The sequence below is a fragment of the Ranitomeya imitator genome, chromosome 1 (assembly GCF_032444005.1).
Source record: "Ranitomeya imitator isolate aRanImi1 chromosome 1, aRanImi1.pri, whole genome shotgun sequence".
Classification (NCBI taxonomy): domain Eukaryota; kingdom Metazoa; phylum Chordata; class Amphibia; order Anura; family Dendrobatidae; genus Ranitomeya; species Ranitomeya imitator.
In genome coordinates this window covers 272,025,979-272,053,809 of record NC_091282.1, presented here as the reverse complement: position 1 = coordinate 272,053,809, position 27,831 = coordinate 272,025,979, and the positions used below count along the sequence as shown (strand labels likewise).

Genomic DNA, 27,831 nt, shown 5'->3' with positions numbered 1-27,831 from the left:
GTAATTCATCTAGGAGAATAGTAAGCATTTGTGATATACATTTATGTATGTCCAGTACTGCTTATCCACATGACAAAACTCAGGAGGAAAGGACCACTATTTGACTTTTGGAGATCAAATATGGTAGAATAGTTTGTGGACTCCCTATATGAGCCTCTAAGTGCCAGAAGAACAGAATCCCCCCTCAAGTGACCCCTTTTGGAAATTTCACCCTTCTGGGAATTTATCTACAGGTGTAAAAAAAAATGAATGTTGCCAAGTGAAAATCAGAAATCTTCTATTGTAGTACCAGTACATTGTAGTGTGAGCTCTCATTGCTATAGAAATGCTAAATATGTCAATGCTATGTGTTGTTTAGGCACATTGGGGCTCAAAAGGAAAGGGAGCATTTGGGAGCACAGAATATTCTGGATTTCTTTTTGTGGGCAAGAAGCCATAGCGCTTTTCCAAAGCCTTTGTGCTACTAGGAACATGGAATCCGCTAACATATGATGGACCTGTGTGGGGACTTGTTCTTTTGTGGGAGTTGAAGCTTTTAGTGGGAACATTTTGGATCGCATATATTCTGCACTCTACTCTGAGCAGTTACATCTGGGTTTCCACCTAAATCTCCAAATGACGTGATTCAAATGAAACCCCCGAGGGATCCATTCACTGTAAGGCAGCAGAGTTACTCTGTACTCCATCTGCCTTCTATTAAGAAGTGTCCTTTTCAGAGGTGCACAAAACCATGGCTGACTGCACTTAGATATACTTAAAAAGACAGACACTGCTGCATCACAGGCAGATGTTTCATCTGAATCATATATTTCAGAGATTTACACGGAAACCCCGGTGTAAGCGCTTAGCGCAGAGCACAAGATAAATGTTAGCCGAGCCTTATTGCGATCTTTGGAAGGCAGAATGAACAAATCAGCAGCAGGTCAAGAATGGGATTTATTTTTTAGGCCATTCACCATGCAGTATACGTGGTTAGACTTTATTCTTCGGGTCAGTGCGGTTACAGCAATAGCAGAAGACACACCTAGGTTTTAGGAAAGAAAAGAAAAAAATGTAAGCAAAAAACGTACTCTTGATGCAGTGTAATGGGGGAAGGATTTGCTGCTGACACTTTTATAGGGGTAATATCCCCCAATTCTGTACTAATATCCTCCTGGTGTATATGCCCCCATCCTGATATATATGGATGGACCCATCCAGGTATATGTATGATCCCATCCTGGTATATATGGCCCCAATCCAAGTGTACATGAGCCCCCATCTATGTATACATGGCCCCTCTTCCAGGTATAAATGTACCCCATCCCCATCCTGGTATACATGGCCCCCATCTCCATCCTGGTATACATGGTCGCCATCCTGGTGTACATGACCCCAATCCCCATCCTGGTATACATGGCCCCAATCACCATCCTGTCATACATGCCACCCATCCTGCTATACATACACCCCATCCAGGTATACAGTACATGCACCCCATCCTGGTATACATGGCCCCCATCCTGATATATATATGCTCCCATCCAGGTATAAATGATCCCATCCTGGTATATATGTCCCCATCCAGGTATATATATGGCCCCAATACAGGTATATTTGGCCCCAATCCAGGTGTACGTGAACCCCCATCTAGGTATACATGGCCCCCCATGCAGGTATACATGGCCTCCATCATGCTATACATAGAACCCCATCCTGGTATAAATAGCACCCCATCCAGGTATGCATGCACTCCATCCCCATCCTGGTATACATGGTCCCCTCCTGGTTTACATAACCCCAATCCCCATCGTAGTATACATGGCCCCCTGTTATGATCTGGTGGCCTAGGAGCAGCATGAGACGTACTCTGGAGAAGATGGTACCTGTACTGACCGCAAACCCTGAACTTAACAGCGCAACTAGAAGTAGCCGTGGGAGGTACCTAACACTCCCTAGACCCCTCTACACAGCCTAAGAACTAACTTCCCCTAAAGACAGAAACAGGAAACCTATCTTGCCTCAGAGAAAATCCCCAAAGGAAAGACAGCCCCCCACAAATATTGACTGTGAGAGGAGAGGGAAATAACATACGCAGACATGAAATCAGGATTTAGCATAGGAGGCCATACTAGCTAAAAAGAAAGAATAGAACAGAGTACTATGCGGTCAGTATTAAAACACTAGAAAATATCCACCACAGAAAATACAAATCACCACATCTGACTAAAGACATGGAGGGTATATCTGCATCTCCAGAGACACAGCTTGGCTGCAAAAAATCCTTCACAGGCAAAGCTGGACAAAACAAAGCATGAAAATGCACAGAACTATAAGGTCCACAGCAGGTGGACAGCAAAAACAAAGCCAGAACAACCAAACCAAATCCCCAACCCGAAGCTGGGAACCAACACACCAACGACGGTTAGCAAAACGTTGAGCCTCCTCCTGAGACAACACCAAATTGTCCACCACATGAGCCCAAATCTGCTGCAGCCTGTCAACCACAGAAACCACACCAGGACAATCAGAAGGCTCAAACTGCCCTGAAGAAAAACGAGGATGAAAACCAAAATTACAAAAAAAGGTGAAACCAAGGTAGCAGAACTAGCCCGATTATTAAGGGCAAGCTCGGCCAATGGCAAGAAAGCCACCCAATCATCCTGATCAGCAGACACAAAGCATCTCAAATAAGTTTCCAAAGTCTGATTAGTTCGCTCGGTCTGGCCATTTGTCTGAGGATGAAATGCGGAAGAAAAAGACAAATCAATGCCCAGCCTAGTACAAAAGGCCCGCCAAAACCTAGAAACAAACTGGGAACCTCTATCGGACACAATATTCTCCGGAATGCCATGCAAACGAACCACATGCTGAAAAAACAACGGAACCAAATCAGAAGAGGAAGGAAATTTAGGCAAAGGTACCAAATGAACCATCTTAGAAAACCGGTCACAAACCACCCAGATAACCGACATCCTCTGGGAAACCGGAAGATCTGAAATAAAATCCATAGAAATATGCGTCCAAGGTCTCTCAGGGACCGGCAAAGGCAGATGCAACCCACTAGCGCGGGAACAGCAAGGCTTAGCCCGCGCGCAAATCCCACAGGACTGCACAAAAGAACGCACATCCCGCGACAAAGAAGGCCATCAAAAGGACCTACCAACCAAATCTCTGGTACCAAAAATCCCAGGATGGCCAGCCAACACAGAACAATGAACCTCAGAAATCACTTTACTAGTCCATCTATCAGGAACAAACAGTTTCCCCACTGGACAGCGGTCAGGTTTATCAGCCTGAAATTCCTGAAGAACCCGTCGTAAATCAGGGGAGATGGCAGAAAGAACCACCCCTTCCTTCAGAATGCCGACCGGCTCAAGAACCCCAGGGGAATCAGGAAAAAACTCCTAGAGAGGGCATCCGCCTTAACATTCTTAGTACCAGGAAGGTACGAGACCACAAAATCAAAACGGGAGAAAAACAGGGACCATCGAACCTGTCTAGGATTCAATCGTTTGGCAGACTCGAGGTAAATCAGATTCTTATGATCGGTCAGGACCACAATACGGTGCTTGGCCCCCTCAAGCCAATGATGCCACTCCTCCAATGCCCACTTCATAGCCAACAACTCCCGATTGTGACATCATAATTGCGTTCCGCAGGCGAAAACTTCCGAGAAAAGAAGGCACACGGTTTCATCAAGGAACCATCAGAATTCCTCTGAGACAAAATGGCCCCTGCCCCAATCTCAGACGCGTCAACCTCAACCTGAAATGGAAGAGAAACATCCGGCTGACGCAACACAGGGGCAGAAGTAAATCGGCGTTTAAGCTCCTGAAAGGCAGAAACAGCCGCAGAGGGCCAATTCGTCACATCAGCGCCTTTCTTCGTCAAATCGGTCAGAGGTTTAACCACACTGGAGAAGTTGGCAATGAAACGACGATAAAAATTAGCAAAGCCCAAGAATTTCTGAAGGCTCTTCACAGATGTGGGCTGAATCCAATCATGAATGGCCTGAACCTTAACCGGATGCATTTCTATAGATGAGGGAGAAAAAATGAAGCCCAAAAAAGAAACCTTCTGCACTCCAAAGAGGCACTTAGACCCCTTCACAAACAAAGCATTATTACGGAGGATCTGAAATACCATCCTGACCTGTTTCACATGAGACTCCCAATCATTGGAAAAAATCAAAATATCATCCAAATATACAACCATGAATTTATCAAGATAACTCTGAAAGATATCATGCATGAAGGACTGGAACACAGATGGTGCATTAGAGAGTCCGAATGGCATCACAAGGTATTCAAAATGGCCTTTGGGCGTATTAAATGCAGTTTTCCATTTGTCACCCTGTTTAATACGAATAAAATTATATGCCCCTCGAAGGTCAATCTTAGTAAACCAGCTAGCCCCCTTAATCCTAGCAAACAAATCAGTAAGCAAAGGCAAAGGGTATTGAAATTTGACCGTGATCTTATTCAAGAGGCGATAATCAAGGAGCCATCCTTCTTGGCAACAAAAAAAAAACCTGCTCCCAATGGTGAAGAAGATGGCCGAATATGCCCCTTCTCCAAAGACTCCTTAATATAGCTCCGCATAGCGGAATGTTCTGGCACAGACAGGTTGAAAAGTCAGCCCTTAGGGAACTTACAACCTGGAATCAAGTCAATAGCACAATCACAGTCCCTATGCGGTGAAAGGGAACTGGATTTGGGCTCATCGAATACATCCTGGAAATCTGACAAAAACTCAGGAATCTCAGAAGAGGGGGAAGAGGAAATTGACATCAAAGGAACGTGACCATGAACCCCCTGACAACCCCAACTAGTCACAGACATAGATTTCCAATCTAACACTGGATTATGTAGCTGTAACCATGGAAAACCCAGCACAATATCATCATGCAAATTATGCAACACCAGAAAACGACAATCTTCCTGATGGGCTGGCGCCATGCGCATGGTCAGCTGTGTCCAAAACTGAGGTTTATTTTTAGCCAACGGTGTAGCATCAATACCCCTTAAAGGAATAGGGTTCTGCAAAGGCTGCAAGGGAAAACCACAACGTCTGGCAAATTCTAAGTCCATTAAGTTCAGAGCGGTGCCTGAATCCACGAATGCCATGACAGAAAATGACGATAATGAGCAGATCAAGGTCACAGATAATAGAAATTTAGGTTGTACAGTACTGATGGTAACAGAACTAGCGATTCTCTTTGTACGCTTAGGGCAATCAGAAATAACATGAGCAGAATCACCGCAGTAAAAACACAACCCATTCTGACGCCTAAATCCTTGTCGTTCGGCTCTAGAAAAAATCCTATCACACTGCATAGGCTCAGGTCTCCGCTCGGAGGACAATGCCACAGTGTGCACAACTCTGCGCTCGCGCAAGCGCCGATCAATCCCTGTGCCAGTCATTACACTGGCTACCCATCCACTCCAGAATCCAGTACAAAACTACTACCCTCATCCACAAAGCACTCCATGGCTCAGCACCACCCTACATCTCCTCCCTGGTATCAGTCTACCACCCTACCCGTGCCCTCCGCTCCGCTAATGTCCTCAGGTTAGCATCCTCAATAATCAGAACCTCCCACTCCCGTCTCCAAGACTTTACACGTGCTGCGCCGATTCTTTGGAATGCACTACCTAGGTCAATACGATTAATCCCCAATCCCCACAGTTTTAAGCGTGCCCTAAAAACTCATTTGTTCAGACTGGCCTACCGCCTCAATGCATTAACCTAACGATCCCTGTGTGGCCTATTTATAATAAAAAAAAAAAAAAAAAAAAAGGTTCCTCGCATCATGTTCTCATACACTTTATGCAGTATTAGCCCTCTGTGTCTGTACTGCTACATACTTAGGCAGGTAACTGGTTCATGCAGCTTTACATGAACACCTGAGCCTTACACTATAGCTGGTCCGAATAACTAAAGCAATTGTTACCATCCACCTCTCGTGTCTCCCCTTTTCCCCATAGTTTGTAAGCTTGCGAGCAGGGCCCTCACTCCTCCTGGTATCTGTTTTGAACTGTATTTCTGTTATGATGTAATGTTTATTGTCTGTACAAGTCCCCTCTATAATTTGTAAAGCGCTGCGGAATATGTTGGCGCTATATAAATAAAATTATTATTATTATTATTATTATCAATCTGAATGGCCAGATACTTAGAATCACTCAGACCAGCAGGCGTGGGGAACCCCACCATAACATCTTTAATAGATTCAGAAAGACCCTTTCTGAAAATTGCCGCCAAGGCATCCTCATTCCATTTAGTCAGTACAGAACATTTTCTAAATTTCTGGCAATACGATTCTGCCGCTTCTTGACCCTGACACAGGGCCAACAAGATCTTCTCAGCTTGATCCACAGAATTAGGCTCATCATACAATAACCCCAATGCTTGAAAGAAAGAATCAACATTAAGCAAAGCAGGATTGCCAGATTCCAGGGAAAATGCCCAATCCTGTGGGTCACCACGCAGCAGAGATATGATGATTTTAACCTGCTGAATGGGATCACCAGAAGACCGGGTCTCAATGTAAAAAACAGTTTACAGTTATTTTTGAAACTCAAAAATTTGAATCTGTCACCAAAAAATAAATCAGGAGTGGGAATCTTAGGTTCTAAGGCAGGAGTCTGAAAAATATAATCTGAAATACCCTGTACCCTAGCAGCAAGCTTATCCACCCGAGAAACCAACTCCTGATCATCCATGTCATTACTAGGTTCCGTAGCCACCCAGAGATTAAGAGGGAGGAACAGACCAAACAGGCTAAGGAAAAAAAAATGGCTCAAAACCTTTCCTCACTTCTTCTGAGATGCAATTAACTCATTGTGGGCCAGTTGTACTGTTATGATCTGGTGGCCAAGGAGCAGCATGAGACGTACTCTGGAGAAGGTGGTACCTGTACTGACCGCAAACCCTGAACTTAACAGCGCAACTAGAAGTAGCCGTGGAGGGTACCTAACACTCCCTAGACCCCTCGACACAGCCTAAGAACTAACTTCCCCTAAAGACAGAAACAGGAAACCTATCTTGCCTCAGAGAAAATCCCCAAAGGAAAGACAACCCCCACAAATATTGACTGTGAGAGGAGAGGGAAATAACATACGCAGACATGAAATCAGGATTTAGCATAGGAGGCCATACTAGCTAAAAAAAAAGAATAGAACAGAGTACTATGCGGTCAGTATTAAAACACTAGAAAATATCCACCACAGAAAATACAAATCACCACATCTGACTAAAGACATGGAGGGTATATCTGCATCTCCAGAGACACAGCTTGGCTGCAAAAAATCCTTCACAGACAAAGCTGGACAAAACAAAACATGAAAATGCACAGAACTATAAGGTCCACAGCAGGTGGATAGCAAAAACAAAGCCAGAACTTATCTTTGTTGAAATGAACAGCAGAACAGAAGAGACCAGGTATGGATGTGAATCCTCCAAATGGACAATGGACATCTGGCACGGACTAAAGGATCAAGCAAGGCTATATAGCCCAGCCCAAATTGCAAAAAATTGATACACCTGATAAATGCTGCGATCCAACTACCGCAGCACTACCACTCATAACCACCGGAGGGAGCCTAAGAGCAGAATTCACAACAGCCCCCATCCCCATCCTGGTATACATGGCCCTATCCCCATCCTGTCATACATGGCACCCCATCCTGATATACATGCCCCCCATCCTGTTATACATAGCACCCCATCCAAGTATACATGGTCTCCATCCTGGTATACATAGCCCCCATCCCCATCCTGGTATACATGGCCCCCTCATTCCGATCCTGGTATACATGATCCCCCATCCTTGTACACATAAAAAATGTCCTGTTCTGATGCCAGCCGCTGATTTTAGTGTGTAAGCAGCACATGGCGTTACTCTTATGCACCCCCACATGCCGAAGTCAGCTGCCAGAATATACACTGATCCTCACGCATGAGATTTTGGGCATGGAGAGCAGAGAATATCAATTCTCTTTAATAGCGGGCAAACTATTAGCCACAGCCACTGGCTTCCTGCAGCTGCTTGGCGATCACTTGTGTCTGCTATTAAAGGTAACCTGTCATCAGGATTGTGCACACTAACCTACACACAGTGTCAGGACAGTGCCGTTATACTGATTAAAATGATACCTTGGTTGATGAAATCTGTCTGTGGTTGTTCTTTAATCTTTATTTTCAGTTTGTAGTTAATGAGATGCTCGTGCCCAAAGGCGGGACTGTTGTATGTGGTGCTCTGATTAGATATTCATAATGCAGACTGCTGACAGGTCACTGATCTATCAGTGACCTGCCCCCTAGTTTGCATAATGAATACCTAACATACTGAAGAGACAAAAAAGGCTTATGCAGACAGGGGCCAGCTGTGTCATCTGCTCTGCAACATAAATGCATGGTTAGTGTGTCAATAATACATTTTCTTGATGTTATCCAGCTAGGAAAAAAAAAACAATTTGAAAATGGTGCCCGCTGCGCCTGCGCAGCAGCAGCTATTGGTGTCGATAGCTGTGATCCAATAGCTGCAACTGCGCATGCGCCATCTTGCTGGTGAAGAAAAATTCCTCCTCCAAGATGGCACCTCCCGAGCCTGCACAGTAGCAGCTATCGGTGTCCATAGCTTCTTCTCCAGTAAGATGGCACCACTGGCGCATGTGCAGTAGCAGCTAATGGATCACAGCTGACACCAACAGCTGCTACTGCACAGGTGCGAGGGGTGCCATTTTATAATTTTTTTTTTCCCTAGCTGGATAGCATCAAGAAAATGTATTATTGCCAAACTAAGCATGTGACTATGCTGCAGAGCTGGTATCACGACTGGCACCTGCCTGCAGAAGCGTATTTTGTCTCTTTCTTCAGTATGTTAGGTATTCATTATGCAAACTAGGGGCAGGTCCTTGAAGGATCAGTGACCTGTCTGCAGTCTGCTTATGAATACACTAGATGGTGGCCCGATTCCAGCGCACCGAGTATTCTAGAACATGCATGTCCACGTAGTATATTGCAGAGCCCACGTAGTATATTGCCCAGCCACGTAGTATATTGCCCAGCCACGTAGTATATTGCCCAGCCAAGTAGTATATTGCACATTCACATAGTATATTGTCCAGCCACGTAGTATATTGCCCAGCCACGTAGTATATTGCCCAGCCGGTAGTATATTGCCCAGACACATAGTATATTGCCCAGTCACGTAGTATATTGTCCAGCCATGTAGTATATTGCCCAGACACGTAGTATATTGCCCAACCACGTAGTATATTGCCCAGTGACGTAGTATATTGCCCAGTCACGTAGTATACTGCCCAACCACGTAGTATATTGCCCAGTGACGTAGTATATTGCCCAGCCACATAGTATATTGCCCAGTTACGTAGTATATTGTCCAGCCATGTAGTATATTGCCCAGACACGTAGTATATTGCCCAAACACGTAGTATATTGCCCAGTGACATAGTATATTGCCCAGTCACGTAGTATATTGTCCAGCCATGTAGTATATTGCCCAGACACGTAGTATATTGCCCAACCACGTAGTATATTGCCCAGTGACGTAGCATATTGCCCAGTCATGTAGTATATTGCCCAACCACATAGTATATTGCCCAGTGACGTAGTATATTGCCCAGCCACGTAGTATATTGCCCAGTTACGTAGTATATTGTCCAGCCATGTAGTATATTGCCCAGACGTGTAGTATATTGCCCAACCACGTAGTATATTGCCCAGTGACGTAGTATATTGCCCAGTCACGTAGTATATTGCCCAGCCACGTAGTATATTGCCCAGTTACGTAGTATATTGCCTAGTGACGTAGTATATTGCGCAGCCACGTAGTATTTTGCCCAGTGACGTAGTATATTGCATAGTGACGTAGTATATTGGCCATTTCAAAAACCTGACCTGCACATCCAAACATAGACTGAGTGTGAACAGGTGCTGAACCCAGAGTCGCCAACTCGTATATAGTTAAATAAATAGGGCAGCACACTGCAGCGCCAAAACATGCAAACTTGAAAACACGAAATTTGAACTGCATTACTGCACTAGAAATATGAAAAATGAGAGCTTTTAGCGCACAAAAGTAGTATATTGGCCAGTTACGTAGTATTTTGCCCAGTGACGTAGTATACAGCACAGAGCCACGTAGTATATTGCACAGTGAAGTAGTATACAGCACAGAGCCACGTAGTATATTGGCCAGTCACGTAGTATATTGCCCAGCTACGTAGTATATTGCCCAGCCAGGTTTGTCACAGGTTAAAAAATAAAAAATACACATATACTCACCTCTCTGAGGGCCCCTTGTAGTCCATGGCACTTTCCGGTCCCAGGTTTGGTATGAGCGCAGGACCTGTGATGACGTCGCGGTCACATGACCGTGACGTCATGGCAGGTCTTTCTAGCGCAGGCGCGCAGAGCCTGTGATGACGTCGCGGTCACATGACTGTGATGTCATGGCAGGTCCTTCTTGCGCAGATGCGCAGGGCCTGTGATGACGTCACGGTCACATGACCGTGACGTCATGGCAGGTCCTTCTCCCATACCATCTTTGCCACCGGAACCTGCAATGGAAGATGGCGGCCGGCGCGAGCAACTACGGAGGGTGAGTATAGCAGGTTTTTTTTATTACTATTTTTAACATTACATTTTTTACTATTGATGCCGCACAGGCAGCGTCAATAGTAAAAAGTTGGGGACACACAGGGTTAATAGCGGCGGTAACAGAGTGCGTTACCAACGGCATAACGCGGTCCATTACCGCCAGCATTAACCCTGCGTTAGCAGTCACCGGAGGTGGAGTATGCAGGTGACAGGCACTGACTGCGGGGAGTAAGGAGCAGCCATTTTCTTCCGGACTGTGCCCGTCGCTGATTGGTCGCGGCAGCCATGACAGGCAGCTGGCGAGACCAATCAGCGAATGAATAACCGTGACAGAAGGACAGACAGATGGAAGTGACCCTTAGACAATTATATATAAGATAATCAGAGCACACATACACACCAACCTCGCCTTAGGGCACGAAAATCTCATTAACTACAAACTGAAAATAAAGATGAAAGAACAACCATTAGACAGATTTCATCAACCAAGCTATCATTTTAATCAGTATAATGGCGCACTACCTAACACTGTGTGTAGGTTACTTTAAACAATTCTGCTGACAGGTTCCCTTTAAAGAAAATTAATATTCACTGCTCTCTACTCCCATAGTCCCTCCCACCTCTCTGCAACAGCTTCAGTGCATTGAGGTGGGAGGGACTGTGGGCGGGGGAGCAGTGAATATTCATCTTCTTTAGCAGTGGGCACACATGTTAGCTGCAGCAGCTGGCTTCTGCCTCCTGTGATCAGCTCCTCCACTTTTGCTGCCCCCCATCCACAGCCACATAAGGTACATCCGATTTATAAGATGCACCACCCCCCACCCTCCTCCAAAATTTAAAGGGACTCTGTCACCTGAATTTGGCGGGCTATGTAAATGCCCTGTTTTCGCTCCGATGGACGGTGTTTCTTCTATTTTCCTCCACCCCATCCTTCCCCACTGTCCGCAATATTTTCCCGGAATTGGAGTAGGTGTCCTCCATAGTTCACACATAGTGTGCTGGCGTGTACTACGGAGGACAGAGAATGAACTTCAATCCAATATTGCAGCCAGCATGCAGCCAGCGGGTAAGGAAAGGGTGAATCAAACACCCAAAAACTCAGCCCATATGACCCAAAACCAGTCCCGCCAAATTAAGGTGACAGGTTCCCTTTAAGAGGAAAAAGTGCATCTCATAGTCTGAAAAATACAATATATCGGGTTTTTACGTTTAGCTGTTAAAAACACTTTTTATTAAAAAAAATGTTTTTGCATATCCATATTTCTGCCAACAAGAGTCAAGTAAGGACTTATGTTTTGCAGCACGAGTTGATGTTTTTATCAGCACCATTTTCAGGCACATAACATTTTTTGATCGCTTTCCTTTCAGATTTTTTCCAGGCAGAATTAACAAAAACCAGCAATTCAGGATTTACTATTTTAATGGTGTTCATGATGTGGTAAAAGTGATAAAACCGCTTTATTCTTCGAGTTAGTACGATTACAACAATACCACATTTAAATAATTTTTTATGTTTTGTCACTTTTACAGCATAAAAACTATTTTTTAGAAAAAAGAATTGTTTTTGCATGTCTTTATTCTGAGAGCTATAATTTTTTTATTTCTCCACTGACCGAGCTGTTTAGCAGCTTGTTTTTTTGTAGGACATGATGGTGTTTTCAGCTATAAAATGTTTATTTCCGTTTGACTTTTTGATTGGAGGTATGAAGAAAAAGCATAGTTTTTTTGCCACTTTTTTTTAAAGCTGGTCACTGAAAGGGGTTAAGTAGTATGACAGTTTTATAGATTGGGTCGTTCCAGACTCGGCAATACCAAATACCTATGTGGTCAAAATTGTTGGTACCCCTTGTTTAATGACAGAAAAACCCACCATGGTCAAAGAAATAACTTGAATCTGACAAAAGTAACAATAAATAAAAGATCTATGAAAATGAAAGCCAGACATTGCTTTTTAACCATGCTTCCACAGAATTAAAAAAAAAAATAAAACTCAGGAAATAGGCCTGGACAGAAATGATGTTACCCCTGAAAATAATGTGACAAACGGGACGACATGTTAAATCAATGTGTGTCCACTAACTGGCATCACAGGTGTCTACAATCTTGAAATCAGTGAGTCGGCCTGTATATAGAGCTACAGATACTCCCTGTGCTGTTTGGTGACATCGTGTGTATCACACTCAACATGGACTAGAGGAAGCGAAGGAAAGAGTTGTCTCAGGAGATTAGAAAGAAAATTATAGACAAACATGTTAAAGGTAAAAGTTATAAGACCATCTCCAAGCAGCTAGTTGTTCCTGTAACTACAGTAGCACATATTATTCAGAAATGTAAGAGCTACGGGACGTGGCCTTAGGAGGAAGATTAATGAAAACTCAAAGATACGGATAATACGAATCATAACAAAAGAGCCCAGAAAATCTTCTAAACATATTAAAGGTGAACTTCAAGCTCAAGGAACATCAGTGTCAGATCGCACCACCCATCGTTGTATGAGCCAAAGTGGACTTCATGGGAGACGACCAAGGAGGACACCATTGTTGAAAAAAAATCATAAAAAAGCCAGACTGGAATTTGTCAAACTACATGCTGACAAGCCACAAAGCTTCTGGGAGAATGTTCTATGGACAGATGAGACAAAAATGGAACTTTTTGGCAAGGCACATCAACTCTTTGTTCACAGACGGAAAAAATGAAGCATATCAAGAAAAGAACATTGTCCCTACTGTGAAACATGGAGAAAGCTCTGTTATGTTCTGGGGCTGCTTTGCTTCATCTGGCACAGGGTGTCTAGAATCTATGCAGGGTACAAGGAAATCTCAAGACTATCTAGGGATTCTAGAGAGAAATGTGCTGCCCAGTGTCAGAAAGCTTGGTCTCAGTCGCAGGTCATGGGTCTTGCAACAGGATAATGACCCAAAACACACAGCTAAAAACACCCAAGAATGGCTAAAAGGAAAACATTGGGCTACTCTGAAGTGGCCTTCTATGAGCCCTGACCGAAATCATATCGAGCATCTTTGGAAAGAGCTGAAACATGTCATCTGGAAAAGGCATCCTTCAAACACGAGACAACTGGAGCAGTTTGCTCTTGAGGAATGGGCCAAAATACCGGTTGAGAGGTGCAGAAGTCTCATTGACAGTTACAGGAATCGTTTAATTGCAGTGATTACCTCAAAAGGTTATGCAACAAAATATTAAGTTAAGGGTACCATCATTTCTGTCCTGGTCTATTTCATGAGTTTTTTTTTTTTTTTTTAATTCTGTGGAAGCATTGTTGAAAATCAATTTCATTTGTTCATTTTCATAGATCTTTTATTTATTATTACTTTTGCCAGATTCAAGTTACCGTATTTTTCGGACTATAAGATGCATCGAACTATAAGACGCACCCAGGTTTTATAGGTGTAAAATAGGGGAAAAAATATTTGAAGCAAAAAATGTGGTAAAATATTTAATAACATAAATAACATATTATTATATTTAGTGTTATTACCGTATTTTTCAGACTATAAGACGCACCGGACCATAAGACGCACCCCAAATTTGGGGTGAAAATTGCAGAAAAAAAGATTTTTTATAAGATGGGGGTCCGTCTTATTGTCCGAATTTACAGTATCTTACCTGAGGGCTGGTGGCGGCAGAGCAGGGTCACAGGAGGCAAGGTGTCGGTAGAGGTTGGGTGAGGCTGGCATCAGGAGGTGCTGGGATGAGAAGGTGCTGGGATGAGAAGGTGCTGGGATCAGGAGGTGCTGGGATCAGGAGGTGCTGGGATCAGGAGGTGCTGGGATCAGGAGGTGCTGGGATGAGAAGGTGCTGGGATCAGGAGGTGCTGGGATCAGGAGGTGCTGGGATGAGAAGGTGCTGGGATCAGGAGGTGCTGGGATCAGGAGGTGCAGTGAGAGGTATGGCGTGAGAGGGGTCCCAGGCTTACCGTGCAGCACCGTGCAGGTGCTGGGATGAGAAGGTGCTGGGATGAGAAGGTGCTGGGATCAGGAGGTGCTGGGATCAGGAGGTGCTGGGATCAGGAGGTGCTGGGATCAGGAGGTGCTGGGATGAGAAGGTGCTGGGATCAGGAGGTGCTGGGATCAGGAGGTGCTGGGATCAGGAGGTGCAGTGAGAGGTGATGAGAAGGTGCTGGGATCAGGAGGTGCTGGGATCAGGAGGTGCTGGGATCAGGAGGTGCTGGGATCAGGAGGTGCTGGGATCAGGAGGTGCAGTGAGAGGTGATGAGAAGGTGCTGGGATCAGGAGGTGCTGGGATCAGGAGGTGCTGGGATCAGGAGGTGCTGGGATCAGGAGGTGCTGGGATGAGAAGGTGCTGGGATCAGGAGGTGCTGGGATCAGGAGGTGCTGGGATGAGAAGGTGCTGGGATCAGGAGGTGCTGGGATCAGGAGGTGCTGGGATGAGAAGGTGCTGGGATCAGGAGGTGCTGGGATCAGGAGGTGCTGGGATCAGGAGGTGCAGTGAGAGGTATGGCGTGAGAGGGGTCCCAGGCTTACCGTGCAGGCTTCCGGTGGCAGAGGTGCAGCGGCAGAGGAGGCGCAGTAAGTGGGGTCCCTTTCTCCGGTGAGGTGATGGTGCAGCAGCCCGGTAAGCAGGAGAGCCGCGTGAATCCTGCTGTTAGCGGTGGTGGCGGCCATTTTCCTGAGGCCATGCGTGCCCAGATGGAGTGCTCTGCTTCCCGGGCTTCAGGAAAATGGCCGCGGGAGGCCGCGCGTGCGCAGATGGAGATCGCGGCCGCCATTTTCCTGAAGCCCCGGGAAGCAGAGCGCTCCATCTGCGCACGCGCGGCCTCAGTAAAAAATGGCCGCCACCACCGCTAACAGCAGGATTCACCCGGCTCTCCTGCTTACCGGGCTGCTGCACCATCACCTTACCGGAGAAAGGGACCCCACTTACTGCGCCACCTCTGCCGCCGCACCTCTGCCGCCGCACCTCTGCCACCACGGTAAGGCCTGCATTTCGACTATTAGACGCACCCCCCATTTTCCCCCCTTTTTTTGGGGGGGAAAAGTGCGTCTTGTCGTCCGAAAAATACGGTATATATAATAGTATGTTATTATGTTGGAAGCTACAGGTAGAAGATGGTGCTGCGAGACCAGTGTGGTGTCTGAGTACTATATGAAGATGTTGGAGGGTGAGTATAAAAATGGGGGCACAGGGCTTATATGTAAAGCACCACTTCAACACTGAAAATAACACTGGAGTGCTGCTTTAAGAACCCATGGGAGAACTATAACTTCCAACATGTCCTACAGGTCCTATGGCATGCTGGGAGTTATAGTTCACCACAGGAGTGGCAGTGTGCATTTTTATGTGTTTTATTTAATAAACTTTTAATTAATTATTTCTTGTACAGGCTGTGCTCATTGTGCTCAGTGCAGGTCCTGCAGCCAGCCATGCTAGAAAAATGAAAGTCTCTCTCTCTCTCTCTACAGCTGACAAGACTTGTGGTGAGGTAAAGAAGGGCTGGAGCATCACATGACTGCACAGAGCCCCCATCTCTTACCTCACCACATGTCATGTAAGAGGAATCTGTATTGTTTCTAGTGTGGTGGCTGCAGGTACTAATGACATAGTGAAGAGGGATGGATCTTTGATGTCGTGTGATGCTCCAGCCCGTCCTCTTCATTACATCACCACAGGTCCTATAATGACGGGAGCACTCAGCATCGGCATAACCCACGCTGTGCTGTCAGGTATGCGACTGCGGTGATCTCTCCTGTGGCACCCTGCTCCTATCCCCCTCCTCCACCAGACTCACATCTCCCCAGCTCCTCCAGAAATCTGGTGCTGGGGAAACCATGTGGTTCCACTGTTTAAGTGAAGGAATATTCATTTGCTGCTCCCCGCCCACTGCTTGGCGCTGACAGGTGGGCGGGGAAGCAGCTAATGAATATTCATTCACTTTAAGCATCGGGACCACGTGGTGTTCCCAACGCCGGATGGTGACATTTTCGTGACTCCTGCAAGTGTGATCCCACTCCGCCGCTGCCTCCTCCCCACATGTTACATTCGGACCATAAGATGCACCCCACACTTTCCTAAATAGAAAATAGAAAAATACAGTATTTATGTGACCATTGTGGGTCTTTCTGTCATTAAATAAGGGGTACCAACAATTTTGACCACATGTGTATGTGAACTTTTTTTGGTTTTACATAAATATACAGATTCATTGGTTTAATATTTTTCATTTTTTTTCTATTTATTTTGTGATTTAAAAAAAAATAATTTTACATTTTTAAAAAAACTTTTTACTTAGTCTGTATATGGGACTTCAATTTTTATTTCTCTGATCACTGGTCTCATGCATTGCAATTCTCATGTATTGCAATGTATGAGACCTATCAGCTTTACACTGACAGATCGCCTGTTAGACCCTGCTGCTGGCTGGGTCTTACAGGTTAGCTGTAGCTGGCAGACCTGAAGGCCATCATATGACCTCTGGCTGCCATGACAACCCTCGGCTCCCCCATGATCACGTCAAAGGGGTGTCGGAGAAGTAAGAGAAGGAGCAAACTCACTCTCATATAATCATCTTATAAATGCTGCGATCGCTATTGATCACAGGCATCTAGAAAATAACAAAGAGATAACATCATTGGGACCTAAGCCAATCAGGTTCTGATGAGGTCACCTTTAAGAGCTATTGCTCTTCACTGGTATTCCAGTGCTTTCAGAACTGTGGGGGTCCTGAGCGCTGCAAGACCACCGAACATAGAGAAATGTTGGAGCTGCACAAAGCCCAGCAAGCACCAATGTTTATCTACAATGTATGGTTGGGAACTGGTTAATATATTTCTAAGAGTATGTTCTTTTGCCGTATGCCCCAAAGTGCAGCTTACTATTTGCCACATGGGTTTTTTTTTTGCCTTCCTCTGGATCAACATGTTAGGGCATGTTAGGTTAGGCTATGGGATGAACTAGATGGACCTCAAGTCTTCCTTCAACCTTAATAACTATGTTACTATGTTACTAAGTTCTCACGGTCAGTAAACGCTGCGTGTTGGATGCTGTGTACATCCGCAGCGTCAAACCCGCAGCGGTCAGATGTTACAGCATAGTGGATGGGATTTCAAGAAATCCCATGCCCACTATACGTGCACGGACACCTCCAGCTCACCAGTGGAGACGTACATGCGGTGCGTCTTTCCAGCCCGCAGCATGTCAATTTATGTATCGGAGACGCTGCATCTCTGCTGCGTTAAATTACCCATTCACTATCATTAGATGCGTTAAAACTGCATTATTTTCCTACTCACATGTGTAATAAGTGTGAGAATGCAGCTTTCTATGCATGTGTACTATTTTAAATAAAGGTGTACCTTGTGTCAGCTGGAAGTACACCTACACCGCAGTTCTCGCGATGAGCTGAGCTGATCTTGAGAACTGCCGTGCATGTGATCGCCGGGGACGGCTTATCTCCGGTCACTAGCCAAGTTCTCACAATCAGCTGTTTGCGAGAACTGCAGTGCGCATGACCGCTGGAGAAATCTCGACTGTGTCTGGATGTCAGGCTGAATGGTGGCATAATGCCACCATTCAGCCAAAGGCATACAGGTGTAGAAGAGCTGGACTCGTTGAGGGACAGTATTTATATCTTCTTGGCAGACAGGTAAGGATATTGTTGCTTTTTTATTTTAATTCTCTTCTAGGAGACGAGGGTGTCTGTGGAATAGGCAATGCAGTAAGTATGGTTTAATTAAGATTTATTAAATGAGTCTGTGTCATTATTTCAATTAAAGGACTTTATCCTGGCTGTGTCTTTATTTACCATACAACTATAGGATTTGTAATGGATGGGTGTGGGCTTGATGTCACCTGACAATACAAAGGTGACATCAACCGCACAAATATTACCCCACTTGCCACCGCTACAGGACAAGTGGGAAGAGCAGGGTAAAGTTCCACAGTTGGCACATCTTCTGCTATATTTAGGCTGGTGAGGGCCAAAATCCATGGCCCTCGCCAGCCTGAGAATACCAGGCCGCAGCTGTCTGCTTTTTTCTTGGCTGGATAACAAAAATAGGGAGACCCCACGCTATTTTTTTTTTTTAGGGGATCCCACTATTTTTGCTAACCATCCAAGGTAGGCAGACTGCTGCAGCCTGGTATTGTCTGTCTGGTTAACAATATAGGGGGACCCCACTTTTTTTAAAATTATTATTTACTTATTAAAAATGAGGCGACCTCTCTCTGTGCTTTCCTCCACTTCCTGTGTCATGTATTTCTGGCTGTGTCACAAGATTCACCATTATTTAAACTAATACACATGCCCAGTAAGCTGCGTTCCCGCACTTAATACCCATGTGACTAGGAAGATAAAGTAGTTTTACCGCATCCAATGAAAGTGTATGGGTAATTTACGCAGCGGAGACTGATCGTCTCCATTACATAAATTGTCATGTTGCTGTCTGGAAAGACGCGCCGCATGTCCTTCTCTGCGGGTGAGCTGCTGGCATCGGTGCACGCATAGTGGGCATGGGATTTCTTGATGCTGTAACATCTGGCCACTGTGGATGTACACTGCGTCCTACCTGCAGCCTTGTGCTCATACCCAAATATACCTGCAAACAGGAAATCACTTTTTTTCCTTCCCAGAAGCCAACTTTCAATTAGTTTTATTTCAAGTGACAAAAAAACTGCATGCAATTAAAAAAAAACCGCATCAAAAACGCATGTAATAAACGCATAAAAAATGCAGGTGACCTGCCAGCGGTTTTATTCCGTCTGGTAACTGATATGTGGAGTTGCTATCTGCTATTTCTGTGAATTGTGAATGGCTAAATCAGCTTTGTAATTGTGCACAGGTGGATTTATTTGGTTTAAATATTTTTTTAGCAGAGAGTTTAATTGTAACAGTTTATGTCTTTATATGTGTGAACATTTGTGTGTTTAATATATACCGTATTCAAATACAATTTAGTATACAAGTGATGGCAGATCTGTCAGGTTTATGTTATCCAGTGCGAGGGAAGGATATCTCAATCTGCGAGTCCTGCTTTCTTCTGCCCACGTAGGTTGATTGACAATAGGATTTCCCCATGCTTTTTGCATGGAATAATAAATTAAATTAGCAGTCCAATGCTATCATGCTTTTAGATAGATCAAATGTAATATTTAGCAATTAACAATAATTTAATTAATTTAGTTATTAGCATTTCATTTATGTGGATGGAGTTTTGAAAATCCTGTCCACATTTAGCAGAAAAAGATCTATGTGGAATTCAAGCAAAGCTGGAAATGTTCAAACCACAGCGTGCCCGATCTCATGCAGAAAAGCCATTGATGCCTTTTTTTAATCAAATCTGTCACAAAATCATCATGTAAATCATGTGGTGGAAAACTGCTACTTTTGACCTGAGCTTTACTAAAACTAATGTCTAGAAATATCTCGACTTGGGCAGAAAATAAAATGCTTTATGATGGAAAATGTGAAAGTCAGAAATTGGTTAACACTTTGATCTCTGATCCTCTTGTAGGCGGAGCTAACATTTTGCACAGGTGACATAATTACTGTGTTCGGTGAAATTGATGAAGATGGATTTTACTATGTAAGTAGTATTTTTAAGCATTCATACTAATGCGATTTACCAGACTGCTAAATACACAAGAAGAAATATACAAGCTCTACTCTACACCTTGTATTTTCTATGCGCAGAAGGTCCAACGTTTTCAAGTTACAAGTATAAGTCTCTGAAGATGTTAAGCTTCACTAAATATTAAGACAATGAAATATCGCACTTTAACCCCTTGTCTTTACAGTCAGTTTCCATTTTTGCACTTTTGTCTTTCCCTCCCCGTCTTCCAACAGCTGTAACATTTTTATTTTTACATTGACAGCTGTATGAGGTCTTGTACTTTGCGTGATGAGTTAGGCCTCTTTCACACTTCCGTCTTTCAGCTCCTGTCGAGATACGTCGATTTTTGAGAAAGCAGGATCCTGCATTTTCTCATAGACTTGTATTAGCGAAGGATTGTGATGGATGGCCTTCCGTTTCATCCGTCGAGCACTGGATCCTGTGTAAAAAAAACGGTCCGTCGGGCAGAGAACGGAAAATTGGTCAGCGACGCATCCTGCGCTCCCCTGTTACTGGCTACAATGGAAGCCTATGGGCACAGGATGCGTCGCTGACTGTGAAAGCAGGAATCCAACGACAGGTCCCGTCTTTTCAAACTGAGCATGCGTGGAAGAATTTCCCGTCAGGGAAATTCTCTCTCGCTTGCTCTCTTTCTCTATTTACTATTGATGCTGCCTATCCAGCATCAATAGTAACAAGATATAATGTTAATAATAATTAAAAAAATAAAAAATCGCAAAATTGTCACCTACCGGCGTCCCGCGCAGCGTTACCGATGCTCCCGGCAGCTAGCGTTCCTGGTAATACATTGCATTTGTGTTGTGTATGCGATTTCGCAGCGGAAAGACGCTGTGAAGACGCATACGCCACAGGTGCACATAGCCTCGACAGGTCCGTCAGAAAGACGGGCCCAGTGCACCCGTCACATACGTTTTGACACACGTCCATCGCTATGTCTCGGCGACGCAGCAGGACGGGAGAGTCCCAACGGAAATGTGAAAGAGGCCTTATAGTTTTGCAAGACATTATTCATTTTACCATATAGTTTTGTGAAAAGTGGAAAATAATCGAAGTGGTATGAAATGATGCAAAAACAAAAAATACAATTCTGCCATTGTTTTATTAGTTTTATGGTGTTCACTGTATGGTAACTATGACCTGGTAGTGTGATATTCCAGGTGAGAATGAGTGCAGGAATACCAAACTTCCTTTTTTTAAAGTGGGGGAAAAATTTTTTGCTGTGTGAAGGCTTGATTTTTTTTGCTGAGCTGACGGATTTATTGACCCCTAAGGGTAAGTTCACATTGGGCGTTTTTGCTGCTTTTTTATGCTAATTTTCAGCTGCTTTTTACAGTACCAGCAAAGCCTATGAGATTTCAGAAATCTCATGCACACACATTGGTTTTTTGTGTGATCAGTATTTTGTGCTTTGCTGCTTTTTTGGACACAGAGCATGTCACTTTCAACAATTTTTCAGCGTTTTCCACCCATTGGCTTGAATGGATGGTGAAAAACGCTGCAAATACGCATGTTGACTTTTCTTACAGCGTATTTTCTGCACAAAAGTCATGTACAGCTGGATGTGACATCACATTCGGCTCTGCTACATCTAGATGGCAGGCTGCATGATACGTCCATGCAGCCTGTCATCCAGCAGGGCGGACCCGAACCCCATTCACTTGAATTGGGGGCCCGACAATACAGTATTTGACACGCTGTCATATGCATGACAGCTCAGCAAACACCGCTTCTGAACGGCGGGGAAATCATTCCCACCGGTCAGAGAGCCAAGGTTCCCACTCTGTCAGAAGACAACAGGAGTGCTCAGCTGTGATCGGAGGTATAAACTTTGCCTCCAATCACTGGTGTCAGCTGATGGGACTACTGCTCCCATCATCTGACATCTACAGTCGCTAATTACAGTGAGAGCAGGAGCGGCAGATGGGAGTTTTCATCTGCTGCTCCTGCGCTATAAATAAATAATTTTAAAAAAACAGCATGGGTTCCCACCTATTTTTGATAACCAGCCAGAAAAAATCACAGTTGGGGGTTTCAGCTTCAGCAAAGCTGGTTATCAAGAATAGCGGGGTCCTCAGTTTTTTTTTAAATTATTTAAATGAATAATTAAAAAAGTGGTATGGGGTCCCTCCCATTTTTGACAACCAGCGTTGATAAAGCTCACAGCTGGGGGCTGGTATTCTCACGCTGGTAAGGGGCCATTAATATAGGGCCCCATCCTAAAAATAGCAGCCTACAGCTGCCCAGAAAAGGCGCATCTATTAGAGGCGCCAATTCTGCCACTTTGCCGGGCTTTTCCCACTTGCCCAGTGTCAGATCTTTAAAACTCCTAAAGTGAACCCGCAGAACCACGACAACAAACCTCCCAAGGGTGAGCTGACCTGGTGGACCACCCCCAATACAGGGAATGTTAGGGGCATGCCCGAGGGAGACTATTGCCGCAGAAGCTGATACCCGGGGACAGGAAGTAGGAGCGGAAAAGATGCAGAACTGGCTATAACTGAGACACAGGACAGACTGGCAATGACTGAGACTAAGAATAGGCAGGATATGGCGGATGCCCAGGACAGACTGGATATGGTGGAAACAGGACAGGCAGGGTATGGCAGAAACACAGGACAGGCAGGGTATGGCGAAGACGCAGGACAGGCGGGGTATGGCAGAGACACAGGACAGGCAGGGCATGGCAGAGACACAGGACAGGCAGGATATGGCGGATGCACAGGGCAGATCAAGGCACAGAAGGACCTGGGTCAAATGAGGACAAATGACAGTCAGGCATGGAGCAGAGGAAGGAGTTACCTTAAATAGACCGAGTGCTGCAGAACTTCCGGGTCAAGATCCTCCAGAATCATAGAGTGGAGGAACGGAGCATCTGCAGTCTAGAGAGAGGAAGTGCGCAGTGAGAGGTGCACACCTGACAAGAGCCAGGGACCGGCGGTGAGTCAGGAGAAGAGACCGGAAGGAGGGCGCTCCGGGATGGGTAAGTATGTCGGCACGCAGAGTGAGCAGCAGACACGGCGGCAGGAGCGGCGGCAGGTGGCGCCGTGACAGTACTCCTCCCATTACATCCCCCCCTTCAAAGTCCGGAAAGAAATTTGGCCAAAATCTGAGGAGCCTGGATGTTTTCACGGGGTTCCCAAGACCTCTCCTCAGGACCAAAAACCCTTCCAATCGACCAAGAAGAAAGTCTTACCTCTTGACTTTTTCATGGCAAGAATATCTTTTAATATCTTGAGCGGAAACTGGCAGAGGTGATTGACCAGGAGAAGCATGGAATTGATTGAAAATGACAGGTTTCAAAAGGGAGATATGAAAAGAATTGGGAATGCGAAGTGAAGGAGGTAGTTTCAGTTTGTAGACAACATCGTTGATACAAGCCAAAACCCCAAATGGACCAATGTACCGTGGACCTAATTTATACGAAGGAATCTTAAGACGGATGAACCTGGACGACAACCACACTTTATCACTAGACTGGTATAACGGAGGGTCCAGGCGTTTTTTGTTGGCATGTCTCTTAATCCTGTTCTGTGCCTGTTCTGACGCGACTTTGGTCTCCTGCCAAACCCTGGAGAACTCCTCGGACAGAAGATCGGCCGACGGCACACCCGAGGCAGGAAGTACAGGCAGAGAGACACCAGGATGTTGCCCATAAATAATGAAGAAGGGTGATTTGGTAGAAGAGTCATTAATGTGGTTATTGTTTGCAAACTCGGCCCAAGGAAGCAAATCAGACAAATCGTTGTGATGGACATTGGAAAAATAACGGAGATAGGGCTTTAGAATCTGGTTTGTCAGTTAGTTTGAGGATGGTAGGCTGAGGAGAAATCCATAGTTACATTCATCAGTTTGCAAAGAGCTCGCCAGAACCGATAGGTAAATTGAACTCCTCTATCAGAAACGATGTGAAGAGGAAAGCCGTGAATTCGAAAAATATGAGCAATGAAGATTCTTGCCAATTCAGGAGCGGAAGGTAATCCAGGCAAAGAGACAAAATGAGACATCTTGGAGATTCGATCGACTACTACAAAAATGACCGTATGACCAGAAGACCTAGGCAGACCAGTAATAAAATCCATAGCAATGTCTTGCCAGGGGACCAAGGGAACAGGCAGCGGATGCAGAAGACTGGAGGGTAGATGTCTAGGAACCTTGTTTTTTGCGCAGGAAGGACAGGATACCACAAAACTTCGGACATCTTGTAGAAGGGACGGCCACCAATAATAGCCCAAGATAAGAGAGAGTGTTTTCTTGAATCCCACATGGCCTGCCTGCTTAGAGGCGTGACCCCAACGTAACACTCAACTCCTCTTGTTCTCCTGCAAAAAGGTTTTACCTGGAGGTAAGGAAGTCATGCTGATAGGAGCTACAGGAATGATCTTGCTGGGATCCACAATGTGTGAAGGTTCCTCCACAACGTCGGTTGCGAGAAAGGATCTCGACAAAGCATCAGCTTTGCAGTTCTTATTACCAGGACGAAAATGTAGCTCAAAGTCAAAACGGGCAAAGAATAAAGACAACCTGGCTTGGCGAGGATGAAGTCTTTGCGCAGAGCGGATATATTCCAGATTTTTGTGGTCAGTGTAGATTTTGATAGGATGAACGGCTCCCTTCAACAAATACCGCCACTCCTCTAGCGCCAATTTAATGGCCAATAATTCCTTGTCGCCAATGGCGTAATTCCTCTCCGAGATGGAAAACATCTTGGAAAAGAAAGCGCAAGCAGCCAATTGTCTGGAAGAAGATCTCTGGGAAAGAACTGCATCAGCGCCTATGGCAGAGGCATCTACCTCAAGAACGAAAGGCTTGTTGATCTCTGGATGACAAAGCACGGGAGCTGAGGCAAAGGCTTGTTTCAAGGACTGAAAAGCGTCTTCAGCTTCAGAGGAACAGATGTGAGGGTTGGACCCTTTGATAGTCAAGGCATAAATAGAAGCAGCCAGAGTGAAGAAATGTGGGATAAACTGCCGGTAGTAGCGAAGCCAATGAAGCTTTGAATTGCCTTAATCCTCTGGGGAAATGGACAATCAAGCACAGCAGACACTTTTATCTGGATCCATTCGCAAGCCTGAGTCAGAAATGATATAACCAAGAAACGGTACCGAAGATTGCTCAAAGATGCACTTCTCGAGTTTGGCATAAAGATGGTTCTCCCTAAGACGAGACAAGACTTGGCGGACGTCTCTTCTGTGAGAAGCAAGATACGAGGAAAACACAAGAATGTTGTCCAAGTATACCACCACACAGGAGTAGAGTAGATCCCGGAAAACATAATTCACAAACTCCTGGAACACCGCAGGAGCGTTACACAAACGGAAGGGCATGACTAAATATTCGTAATGGCCGTCTCGGTTGTTAAAGGCAGTCTTCCACTCGTCTCCTGAACGACTACAGATTAGGTTGTACGCTCCGCGAAGATCCAATTTCGTGAAGATACGAACTCCCCTAAGGCGGTCAAACATCTCCGGAATAAGGGTAGCGGATACTTGTTCTTAATCATGAGATTGTTAAGACCTCGGTAGTCAATACATGGATGGTGGGAGCCATCCTTTTCTTGACGAAGAAAAAACCTGCACCTGCAGGAGAGGATGACTTGCGAATAAAGCCTCTAGCTAAATTCTCCCAGACATATTCAGACATAGCTTGCTTCTCAGTAGGAGACAAAGGGTAAATTGGGCCTCTAGGCGGAGTAGAACCCAGAACAAGGTTGATTGGGCAGTCATATGGACAATGCGGTGGTAAGATCTCTGCTTCTTTTTTATTGAAGATATCCTGGAAGTACCAATAGCTGGAAGGTAGATTGGAAGACACCAGATTTGGACGAGAAGAATTCCTCGGCAGAACTGGCCGCAGACAGTTGCTCTGGCAAAACAGTCCCCAGCGCAGAAAATCACCAGACCGCCAGTCAAGATAAGCTTCGTGAGGAAGTCCAAGCAGAATTGTGTGGGACAATGAAGGCAGCACATAAAAGACTATCTTCTCCCAATGCAAGATTTCTATTTGAAGTTCCAGTTCTTCAGTCACCAAAGTAACGGACTCCCGCAAGGGCTGACTGACGACCGACACAATCTGCCGAGGAGTCTCCAGGGATCTGACCAGAATCCGTAGTCTCCTAACCGTCTCAAGTTAAATGAAATTCCTGGCCACCCCAGAATCTATATAAGCTAAATCAGAAAAACATTTAGAACCCAGATGCAAAAGAACAGAAAGAGTAAGGGGTTGAGAGGATTCAGGAACACCTAGGAGGCCTCTCTTACCTGTCATAGGTGGAGACTTTCCCGGCCTCAAAGGACAGGAATGCAGAAGATGAGCAGCACTGCCACAATAGAAACAGAGACCTTCAGCCAGTCTCTTTCCGGCGCTGTTCCGCCGGTTTCAGACGATCCACCTGCATAGGCTCTGGGATAGAAACAACAGAAGTCATCACAGGACGCGGACAGGAAGGACTTAGAAGAGCCGAAGGAAGACGAGGAACTCTCCTCTCTCTAGCATATTCTCGGGTACACTCTTGGAAACGTAAGTCTATGTGGGTTGCCAGGGATATAAGATCTTCCAAGGAAGTGGGAGTATCCCGACCCGCCAATTCATCCTTAATTTAAGACGAGAGCCCTCGACCAAAAGACTCCCACAAATGCCTCATTATTCCATCCTAATTCAGACGAAAGTATGCGAAACCGAATGGCATATTGACCCACAGAAAGAGCCCCCTGGTGAAGGTTAAAACGAGACTCGGTGGTAGAGGCCAAACTACCTGGTTCGTCGAATACTTTACAAAAAGTATCTATAAAGATGGATAGTTGAGAGACAAGATGATCATCTCGCTCCCAGAGGGGGTTTACCCAAGCTAAAGCCTCTCCCTCTAAGTGGGAAATCACAAAGACCACCTTTGCTCGGTCAGTAGGGTACTGCATAGGGAGCAACTCAAAATGGAGTTGGCACTGGTTCAGAAACCTTCTACATAATTTAGGATCCCCACTGTAGCGAGATGGTTTAGCCAGGCGAGGCGGTGGGTGAGGGGCCGAGGACAGAGAGGAAACTGGAGCAGGAGACTGGAGGACACGAAGACGATCATCCACGGATGCCATGAAATTAAGGATGTGGGCTTGAGTGTCATGCTGCTGAGCAAGCTCCTGTTGGAGACTTGCCAGCTGCGGAGCACTCCTAGGGTTGGAGGCCTGCAGAGACGAGAGACCAGACAGCATGGATTTTAAGAAGGACATGATCCTTGACTGATTCTCCCGAAGGAACAGTAGTTCCTTTTTGGTAGGAGTCGGGGTACCAGTGGAGTCCATGGCCTGATTGTACTGTCAGATCTTTAGAACTCCTAAAGTGAACCCACAGAACCACGACAACGAACCTCCCAAGGGTGAGCTGGCCTGGTGGACCACCCCCAATACAGGGAGTGTTAGGGGCAGGCCCGAGGGAGACTATTGCCCCAGAAGCTGATACCCGGGGACAGGAAGTAGGAGCGGAAAGACACAGAAATGGCTATAACGGAGACACAGGACAGACTGGCAATGACTGAGGACAGGATATGGCGGATGCCCAGGACAGACTGGATATGGCAAAAACACAGAACAGGCAGGGTATGGCGGAGACACAGGACAGGCAGGAT

The 27,831-nt window shown here is 45.4% G+C and overlaps 1 protein-coding gene across 2 annotated transcripts in view; it reads left to right on the top strand.

The window, feature by feature from the left end:
• Positions 1-27,831, top strand: part of RIMBP2 (RIMS binding protein 2) — a 524,709-nt gene that overhangs the window by 473,391 nt on the left and 23,487 nt on the right. For both annotated transcript variants that reach the window (XM_069756050.1, XM_069756049.1), the window contains one exon: positions 20,097-20,168. In XM_069756050.1, the coding sequence (XP_069612151.1) occupies positions 20,097-20,168 (72 nt within the window). The remainder of the gene's footprint in view (positions 1-20,096; positions 20,169-27,831) is intronic.